The sequence below is a fragment of the Rhincodon typus genome, chromosome 25, assembly GCF_021869965.1.
Source record: "Rhincodon typus isolate 14 chromosome 25, sRhiTyp1.1, whole genome shotgun sequence".
NCBI lineage: Eukaryota > Metazoa > Chordata > Chondrichthyes > Orectolobiformes > Rhincodontidae > Rhincodon > Rhincodon typus.
In genome coordinates, this window is record NC_063356.1 from 29,730,957 (window position 1) to 29,741,722 (window position 10,766).

The window sequence follows — 10,766 nt, forward strand, 5'->3', positions numbered from 1 at the left end:
TTCTGATTCAGTTTCAGATTTCCAGCGTCATTCAGAAGTCTTCTTGGAAAGAGCTGGTTCAGATCTCAGACTTTAAAAAACCTTCAGACTTTAATAATTCCTAACTATATATTATATATAAAACGACCGTCTTTCAAATTTTCAAAATCTAGCCTTTTGTTCCAAAAAGTAATTGAGAGGAGCCGCAAATACTCGGACTGGCAATACCATTAACGCTCACACTCCATAACATCAGCGTAAATCAGGAGGCATCAGCTCCAATTGCTACTTTTCTACACATGCGCTCTTAGGCATGTCGGTGCCGCGCATGCGCCTAGTGGCTGGGGACGTACGTCACTGAGGAAGATGGAGGAATATGCACGCGAGCCTTGGTGAGGTGGTCTTTTGAGAGAGGGAAAAGAATCCCTTAATCAGGCTCAGGGTTATACAAGGTGCCGCGGGGGGAGGTGCCCAGAGGAGGGGGGAACGTTGGCGCCGGGAATCTAGAAACTTCCATGGCAGTTACCCGGCTCATCGCACCCGCGCCCCCCTCCGCGCCCCCGCTCTGTAGCGGCGTCTGTGACCTTCCTGAAGGAGTGTGTCCCCGAGGCGGGAAGTGTCCAGGCCTGTGGGTCGTCGGGAGGGGGGAGAGAGAGAATTTCTTTTTGTTGGGTGGATGGGAGTGGTAGTGGTAGTGGTATTGCTATTTTTCGGGACTTTATAGGGGCCTGAGGGGATGTTGTAAAGGTTTTAAGCTTTGGAGGAAGGTGAACTGGGGGGATGGCCTGACACTGGGGGCAGAAAGTCCTGAGGCCTGTGCCCTGGTCTGTGGGGACAGATATATTTAAAGAGTCCTGACTCTTTTGGGGTTTGTGAGGGCCTGAACATTAGCCTCATACCTCTTCGGAGGTAAGAACCGTGTGTGTCCTAAGGAAGGGGGAGCTGGTGGTGGTGCGGTCTGTAGGAATGCAGCCACTGTCAAGGTAATGTCTTTACCCTATGAAAGCAAAATACTGAAATAATGTCAATCTGAAATAAAAGCAGAAAGTGCTGGAGAAATGCACCAGGTCTGACAGCATCTGTGCAGAGAGAAAAACAGACTTGATGTTTCAAATCTGACAAGACTCTTCAGAACTGGGTTCTTTGGAGTAATGTATTTATTGGCTGCTCAGGCTCCTTCCTTTTGCTGTGCTTCCGTTAGGCTGACTGTTAGACATGAATTAGGTCACTGTGGAAACAAAAGGGTTTTTTGTGTGGTGGGGTGGTTTCATGCAGTTTCTTTGATGTTTGCCTGGTTACAGTGCACAATCTGGTCTCTGTCCAGAGAGCTTAATTTGTCTTTGTTTTGGACAGTGCTAGTCCTGCAGCATTTCAGTAGCCAGAAGTGTTTGAAAATTACTGGCAGAGCCTCTGAAATCTCCCTTGCTTCCCACAACAAGCTCAATGCATCTTATCTGGCCTGCAGAGTTGTCCACTTTTTTACATTGTTGAATGCTATAGTACTACTTCTATATATGTTAAGCCCTTCTAATATTTTACAGTTCTCCACCCTGATGTCTATACTACCATTATCCTTTTCCATTGCGAAGACTGCAAGATGTTCACACCCTGCAGCTGCATACACACACAGACACTCATGTACCCACCATGGTGCCTAGTTATTCTTTTCATTTTAAAAAAAACCCTTTGGGTTTCCCTTTATTGTACCTGTCAGTGCTTTCTCATTGCACGTGCTTTCTCATCCTAATTTCCTTTTTAGATACCCCTGCACTTTTTATACTCCTCTGTTGGGGGCCTTTGTAGTTAAAGATAAAGTTGCCATAGCCCCAGAGGACCGTAGGGCTGCTCTTTTATTAGAAAGAGATGACTGGTGGGTTTAACCTGAGGGTCACCATGCCTCAGGTGAGGAACAAGTTGAGAAAGCAGAATCCTCTTGGTAACCTCAGTCAATGTGGTACTTGACCGTTGGTATCACTGCATTGCAACCAGCCAGCTGAGCTAACCAGGAGTGTTGAACTGCCAATCCTCCTCATCTGTCTGCTAAGTCTCAGTCATTGTTAGGATATCATACATCCACATACGTATCAGTGCCTTCAGCTCATTTAGCTTATTCCTCGGGGTTCTTGCATTAAAATATATTCAGTTTAGCTTTGATAAACTGACTTCTTTCTTATCTAATCTCTTTTTCCTCTGTTTCAGTGTTATTTATTAACGTTTTAACTTATCTCTGTTTCGCTTTCCCTCTGAACTACTACCTGGGATCCCATACCTCTTTCAATTTAATTTAAACCTCCATAACGACATTCAATGTAACACATCTAACTAGTATAGTTCCCACCTACCCCACAAGCAGTCCCAATGTTTCGGGAATCTAAAGCCCTCCCTCCTGCAGCACTTTGCCAGCTATACATTCATTTGCTTCATCCTTCTAGTATTAGACTTACAATGCATGGCACCCTTAATATTTTTTGACTCTTTTTACTTTTCTGTTCTCCAGACATACCTTAACTCAATAGAATATGAACCTTGCTTTATTTTACCCATAGTCCTGGAAAATATCTTATTTTTATCCCACTTAGGTCTACCTGCCAATCCTGGTTTTGAATTTTGTGCATTGTTGCTTTGTCAAAATTCCCATGCCATTTGCTCACTGCATTTGCCAGCTGCATTTCTATGTGAAATCCACCCATTAAAACTGATACTGATGAATGATTTTAATTGTAAAGATTTTGTTTTGTGTGTTTGCTTTCACAGGTTCTCACTATTTGCGCCGAATTCCTGTAATCTGTGAAAATGAGTGTCCTTAATCTTTACAAATTCCAGAACATCCTTTGTAATTGAGCAAATTTACTGAAAATTGTTCTGTAAAAATTGCTTTTTGTTATGATAGCTGTAAATTTTGAGATCTGTCGTAGCTTGAAGTTCAAGGGAAGTTGGCTAAATTGTGGATTGAGAAAAATCATGCTGTTTAATGGACTGAGAAATTACTGTTGATGACATGTAAGGCAATAGCCAAAGATGTCCCACTACTTTAACCAGTAACAAAAGACATTTTAATTGTTTTGACATCTTTCTGATGGAAAAAGTTACTAGGAAAATTATGTCAACAATTGTTTGCTGTAACGTTGTGAGTAAACTTTATCGAAAACTTTCTTAAAAAATACAGTACAGGATGTTGTGGTCATGCTGAGCCGAACAGAGGGTAGGATTATGGATTTCTACATAACTATCATTAGAGCAGCCATGAAATTGGTTAGTAGAAGGAAATGGTGAACTTGCTTTTGCCTTATCTCCTTAGTTGAACATCTAATATGGCTAAGTTATAATTTATAATGTATATCAACTAAGTAATGTTTCTTTTCATTAGCCCGTGGAGGATAGTTGATGACTGTGGTGGAGCTTTTACAATGGGTGCCATTGGTGGTGGAATATTTCAGTCAATTAAAGGCTTCAGGAATGCTCCAGTTGTAAGTTATTTCGTAACTTTGTTACAATTCAGGTTATTGTGTTTCTCTCAGTTCGTTATCTGTGGTTTTCTTTTTTCTTAGTGGATGACTTATAATGCCAGGGTGTTGATTTCAACGTGCAATATATCTTGAGCTGAGAGCGGAAAATATTTCTACCATTCTTGTCATTATCTACTCTATCATCTTAATTGTCACGAGGTTTGATTACTACAATACTAACTTTTCCATTATCCACCCTTTATAGATTTCACATTGAAAATTCTATATTCTACTTTGAATGACGTCCAGCTTACCCATACCTATTCTGTCATTCAGTTAGAACACCTGATCTGTGCTGGAATCTCAATTGTTCAGTATACCTAATCCCCTTGCTGAACAGCCTAGTGATCTCAGTCTTAAAAATTTTCAATTGACCCAAACTCCACAGGCTTTGGGGGATACAATTCCAGATTTTCACTACCTTCAACATGACACATGCTTCCTGATTTTGCTCCCAAATGGCTTGGCTCCAATAAGATTCGAAGTTTTTTTTTGGATGTTCCTAACAGAGCCATTTGCAATGCTTTCTCCTTGCTCTGTCTCACTGCCAACACACATACACGTGTGTGCGCCGCCCGTCCCGCCTGCCCCCCCCCCCCCCCATCACTATCATTGCTCAGTGCAATCGTCCAAAAATGTTTGAGGTTCAATGTGTATGATGATGACATCACTACATCACCGTCGCCTCTTTCAACCCCTCACTGTCTTTGATTTATTACACTACTTGGCTAATATTAAGGACTGAATGTGCAGAAATTCCCTTCCAACTAAATAACTGACTTTATTTATAACCGCAAATTCTGTTCCATAGTTGCCAACTCTGTTCCTCTCCTTGGTTACAGTTTCAGACTAAATTAGATTGTTTGCAACCTTGTGTCATGTTTGAGCCTGTGATGAGCTTCCACCCACATGTCCACTTCATCACCAAGACCTCCTACTTCCACCTCTGTAACATTACCCAACATGGTCACTGTTGTAGATCATCTGCTGCTGAAGCGCTTATCCATTCCTTTGTTATCTCTCAATTTTTTTTCACCTTTCTTCCCATCTTCCAGTCTTCATAAACTTGAGTTCATGTAAAACTCTGCTGCTAGTATCCTAACTTCCACCAAGTTCCAATACCTATCACCTATATTGACTCTGTTAATTAATCACTCCATGCTAAAATTTTTAGCATTGATTGCAAAGTCTTCATGCCCTCAAGCCTCCCTGTTTCTATAATTTTTCCATTCCTACCTCCCCATTTCCAATTTTGGCTCTTGTACAATCCTTATTTTAACTGTTTCATCATTGGTAGCTGTGCTTTCAACTGCTATGTGCTAAACTGTAGAATTATTTTTGTCAATCTCACAGTTTCTCTAATCTGTCTCCTTTAAGACAGCCCTTAAAACCTACCTCTTTGACCAAGCTTTTGCTGATCTATTTTTCATCTTGTATGACTCAGTATTAAGTTTGTCTTGACACTCCTATAAGGGGCCTTAGGCTGTTTTTACAGTCTATAGTGCAACATAAATGTAGGTCGTTGTTACTTTGTATTTACTTGATCGATTCCCTTTCCCATTATAACAACCTCCTGATAGGCCAGCCCTTAACGTTCTAAATTTAAGGGAATACAAAACAAAATTATGCATACTGTCCTAAACTAACCCTTTAAACTGCTGTATATTTCTCATGAATTTGCATTGTACGCTCCTTCCCTTATTAAGGTTCAGAACCCAAATCTAAATGTCTTATGATTTTTTTTCTGTATTCTTTTATGAAATGTATTTATTGTAAGTAAGGCCAGCGTATTTTGTCCAGTCCTAATAGCCCTTGAATTGATTGACACTTCTAGGTACCCTAGCAAATCAATGTGTTTTTAATACAATTTTTTTCTCAACGTATTGTTATATTGAGCTAATTCAATATTTAACTTTAGGTAATTGGTATGGGGAGTGTGCAGGGACAAAGAGAAATGAACAGGGTGAGGGCTGGTGGAAGGATTTACATTTCTTCCTTTGAATAGTGGCAGCGTCTTTGGATCTAGTCCTGGGACATCTTTGGTGGGGAAGCAAGGCATCCTTTGGGGAGACAGTATACCCGTTTGTGGTGGGAAGACGAGGAATTGGAATGCGCTCGTTCGTATGGGGGGTGGGTAAAAGCACTAGTTGAGAGGGTGAGGAAAGGCCACATGTATGGGGAGAGGGCGGGCAAAGGCACCCATAGTAGATGGGAGAGGATACCCATGCTTTGTAGTGGGGAGAAAAGGCACTCCCCAGAGAAGGTAAGATATTGTTGTGTAGAATCTCTTCACATCTTGAGTGACGCAGTGGTAGAGGTGCAGAGGAGATTCACCAGGATGTTGCCTGGAATGAAGCATTTTAACTATAATGAGAGATTGGATAAACTCAGATTGCTTTCTTCGGAGTGTAGAAGTTTCAGAAGAACCTGATAAAGGTGTGTGAGATTATGAGGGACGTGGTCAGGGTGAATAGAAAGCAGCTGATCCCTTTAGTCGAAGGTTCAAGAGCAAAGGGGCACTCTTTTATAATGAGAGACAGGAGGATTAGTGTGGATTTGAGGAAAACGTTTTTCACCCAGAGCATGGTGGGTATGTGGAATATACTTCTTGGGAGTGTGGTTGAGGTGGGTAATCTCACAATCTTTAAAAGTACTTGAATGAGCACTTGAAGGCTCCTAACATTTCAAAGCTATGGACCTAGTGTGAGATAGTGGGAATAGTGAAGGTAGTGGTGTATTTTTGGTGGTACAGATCAATGGACCAAAGGGTCTCTTCTGTACTGTATGATTCTGTGCCAGTTCTGAGACCTCAAATATGCATGCAGACACAAGTGGAGAATAATCTGCACTGTACATATTCTGGGTGAGCTATGTTGACATTGCAAAATACCATTTATGTGTTTTATTACAGGTATTGGCATTTTGTATTTATTGCATTTTTTTTTTAAGCCTTTTTGCACTGCTTTCATGTGCTGCTAAGCCTATATTTTTCATGGTTAAAAACAGGGAATGAGTCACAGGCTTCGTGGAAGTTTGACTGCAGTTAAGACCAGAGCTCCACAATTAGGAGGTATGTTAGATTTGTATAAAAATGTAACCTGCATTTTATTATTAACAATACGGACAATAACTATAGTAATTTGTTTTGAATTATGTTGGTACTCGCATTAGAGAAGTTAGCAAGCATGATGAGCAAATGGCAAACCTCCTGCAATTACAGCTAAATGCTGAACTGTGCAAATGTACATGTATTAAAAAAGGCTTTCTTTACTGTTAATCTTCCAGGTTATTCAAATGAAACACGCCAGGCAGAACACATTTGTTTAATACGGGTGCCAAGATGAGCACTGAGACATCTTGGATGAGGGAAACATCTCATTCTACAATTCAAGCAGTCATGAGACTTAGCAGTCTCCCTATCAATTGCTGGGTTTCTGAGCCTTATCATGGCACATTTTACTTACAGTGGCAAAGTTTGTAGAAAGATGGATTCCATAAGATTTTCTAAAACAAAATTTTATTACCTTTTGCTATGTTTAGGGAATACAGCCCATTTTTTAATAATATTGATAGGCCTATCTTTTTTGGCGTGGCTTAATTCATAATATTTTTACTTGAATCAGGATATGTTGAGTGTCTGCTACATTTTAGGCATTGAGCACGTATTCTAATATGACATCTGTCACAGATGTTTTCAGCTTTCCGCAAAAGGTTGCAACACTTTAGATCAATTAATTTAATATGATTAACAATGTCTTGTATTCACTTTCTTTTACAATTTTAGGAAGCTTTGCTATATGGGGTGGGCTGTTTTCCATGATTGACTGTGGCTTAGTAAAGGTCAGAGGTAAAGAAGATCCGTGGAACTCCATAACCAGTGGAGCCTTAACAGGAGCAATATTAGCTGCACGAAGTAAGTGAAACAGTTTGTATTTTGTATTTAATCTCACTGATAATCATGTTTTTAGTGTTCCTGTATTTTGTGTTTTGCTAGTTTTTTTTTTAAAAATTCACTCCTGGAATGTAGGTATCGCTGGCTGGCCCAGCATTTATAGCCTGTTCCTAGTTGCCCAGTAGTGGGTGGTGGTGAGCTGCCTTCCTGTCAGTAAGTTTCTGTCAGTGTGCTGTATGTGGACCACAATGCCATTGGGGTGGGATTTCCAGCAGTTTCACCCAATGATACTGAAGGAACTGAAGTGAGATAAAGTTTGAGAGACATTATATTCTGATCTTTAATTCTTGTAGGACTTTTATAGGTTATAATTTGAAATCTGAGTTTAGCTCTTTATATTGGAATTGCCATAGAAATAATTTCCATTGTTTTGATTTCTCTATCTAAAAATTTTAGATTATAAATGTTTGAATGTGTCTTAAATAATTATGCCTATAGTTTTATTATAACGCTTTAAAAGTAACATGTATAAAGTTATACGTATTCTCTAGGACATAGCCAAACTGTGAAGCATTCTTGAAGATGATATTATAACAATATACAATTTTTAACTGCCCAGGAAATTTGACTTTGTCTTCTCAGGGGCACCGACATGAAACAGTTGAAAATATTGTATAATTGAGCTTTTTGTTTTAATTTGAGGTGTTACGTTTGAGCTATGGCTCAGGTTGATTTGAAATGTGTTTTATATGTATTGCAGTAATACAGGTTAGGAAGTAGGACGACAGAGCTTCAAAAATGCTTTCTAAGAGGTTCACAGTTCTATTCATGAAGTACCAGGTTATAAAATGTGTTGTTTGCTTAACTGTGCATGCAAATATGTGTAATGTTGTGTAATGTTTTACATTTTCTAAATGTTTTATAGAAGTATTATACAACTGAAACAACTGTACAATCACCACTGAGTAAGCAGTGCAAGTTCTTGTAGTTATGCCGAGCTTATAATACCAAATGTTGCCAAAGTCTCAGGTGATCATAGACGGAGAGAGACATTGGTGACAAGATTAATGGTTGACAAGGTAGGACCTTCATTAGCTCAGTTGATTGGACAGTTGGTGTCCGATGCAGAGCAACACCAACAGCGCAAATTCAATTCCCAGACTGGCTGAGGTCACCACAAAGGTTATGGCTTCTCGACCTCGCCCCTTGCCTGAGGCGTGACTCTCATTAAACTAGTCACTTCTCTCTCTAATTAGTGAACAGCCCTATAATCCACTGTCAACTACTTTTAAAATATTTAAAACAGTTAATTAAAACAATCAGTGTTTATTGTTCAAATCAATTCTGCATACTGTATCTACCCCATTTTCATTTGTCAGTATCCCTCTTTGTTTCATCCATCTAGCCTAGCAGAAACCGGCATGGTCATTGACTAGTTTGCTAATTTCAGTAGTGCATTTTATAACCTGACTAATTTGTTCTGGTCTCTATCCTGATTTCTGATATTGCAGCTCTATCCCTCGTCCTTGATGTGTTAACTCTGGAAGCCATATTTCTATTTGCTCAATTTTAGTCTTTCAACATTTTAAACACTTATATAAAATTATTCCTTTATTTGCATTTATGATTAAAATAGATTTGTTTTTTATGTCTTTATTTGTAATTAATTTCCTCATTGCAGGCATCATCCTAGTGGGGTCTGTGTTTTATCCTCTTGTACTTCCTTGGCATCTTTACCATTGTTTGAGGACAGAAATTGGATACAGGACTGTCTTAATTTTTAAATTTTATGTCTGCTGCCATAAAGCAATATTCCATTGTCCTTGTGGCTTTAGTCCACATGCTTAATGTCTTGAAAACCTGAACTTCTGAATCCCTGTCTTCGCACGTCATCCAATGCTAGATAATTCGGGGTTTCTTTTGTAAATCAAAATGTCCTACCCCATACTTGATGTCATCAAAATTTGTTTCCGACTTTTTAGTCCATTCAATCATTCATCAATATCCCATTGTGTTTCTAGTCTTCAGATATAGTTAGTATGTATCTATTTCAGTATTGTCTGAAAATTGGAATGCCAGTTCACTAGCTTCTTATTAAAATCATTGATGTGTATCGTGAATGGGAGTTGTCCCAGAACAAGATCTTGTAAGACATGAGTAGCTACTTCCAACCATTTTGAAACTGCCCAGCTTGTTTCCTCCTTTCTAATCAGCTTTTTGATCAATTACTTCTGTTCTCTTAATTTCAGGTACCTTTATCTCTTTTTCCCAATTGTGTTCTGTGTGATACCTTATCAAAGGTTTTCTAGAAATTGATGTGCAGCATAGCTACTGCATTTCCCTCAACTACCTGGCGAAGAATAAAAATGCAAAATGTTGGAAAAACTCAGCACATTTGGGAGCATCTGTGGAGAGAGAAACAGTTAATGTTTTGAGTCCAAACATGCAAAAGAAGTTCTAAAGAAGAGTCTTTGGTCTCAAAGCATTAACACTTTCTTCCTCCATAAATGCTGCCAGACCTGCTGAGTTTCTCCATTTTCTGGCCTTATTTCAGATTTCCAGCATCAGTAGTATTTTGCTTTTACCAAAACAAGAACGCTAGCTCTATCTCTTCTCTCGAAAATTTTCTAGTAAAACATCAGTATAATGTATTCTCACAATGTTTGCATATTTATTATAATGTATTCTCTCAATGTTTGCATATTTATTATAATTCATCAACTATGTGGGCACTTTCATTTAGATGGTCCAGTGGCAATGGTGGGATCAGCTGCTATGGGAGGTATACTTCTTGCCTTGATTGAAGGGGCTGGAATAATGCTCACACGATTTGCTTCAACACAATTTCCAACAGGTTAGTTTTGAATATAAATAGATCAGCATTAAATGACATTACCAGCAAGTATACATGTTATATTAATACTTTTGTATAAGTATTTTGTTTTGGACTGCTGCATCACAGTGCAAGGACCCGGGTTTGATTCCGTCCTTGGGTGACTGTCCATGTGGGTTTCTTCCAGGTGCTCGGCTTTCCTCCCACAATCCAAAGACGTGGGTTAGATGGATTGGCCATGCTAATAATTGCTCATAATGTCCAGGGATGTGCAGGCTAGGTGGATTAGCCATGGGAAATGTGGGGTTACAGGGACAGGGTAGGGATTTGGATCTAGGTGGGATGCTCTTTGGAGGGTAAGTGTGGACACAATCGGCTGAATGGCCTGTTTACACGCTGTGGGGATGAAATGATTTTGTATATTACCAGTGAACCCAAGTAGGAGGTACAGTGATAGTAGGAACTGCAGATGCTGGAGAATCTGAGATAACAAGGTGTAGAGCTGGATGAACACAGCAGGCCAAGCAGCATCAGAGTAGCAGGAAGGCTGACGTTT

At 39.5% G+C, this 10,766-nt stretch overlaps 1 protein-coding gene across 2 annotated transcripts in view; it reads left to right on the forward strand.

Annotated features, from left to right (window-relative positions):
* The first annotated feature begins 245 nt into the window (after positions 1–245).
* Positions 246–10,766, forward strand: part of timm17a (translocase of inner mitochondrial membrane 17 homolog A (yeast)) — a 22,115-nt gene continuing 11,594 nt past the window's right edge. Inside the window, exons 1-5 of one of the 2 annotated variants that reach the window (XM_048611978.1) lie at positions 246–371; positions 3,347–3,446; positions 6,492–6,555; positions 7,270–7,398; positions 10,121–10,231. In XM_048611978.1, coding sequence (XP_048467935.1) covers positions 346–371; positions 3,347–3,446; positions 6,492–6,555; positions 7,270–7,398; positions 10,121–10,231 — 430 coding nt within the window. In that variant the 5' untranslated portion in view covers positions 246–345. Of the gene's footprint in view, positions 372–464; positions 963–3,346; positions 3,447–6,491; positions 6,556–7,269; positions 7,399–10,120; positions 10,232–10,766 lie in introns of those variants that run through there. The other variant, XM_048611979.1, reaches the window with a different exon arrangement.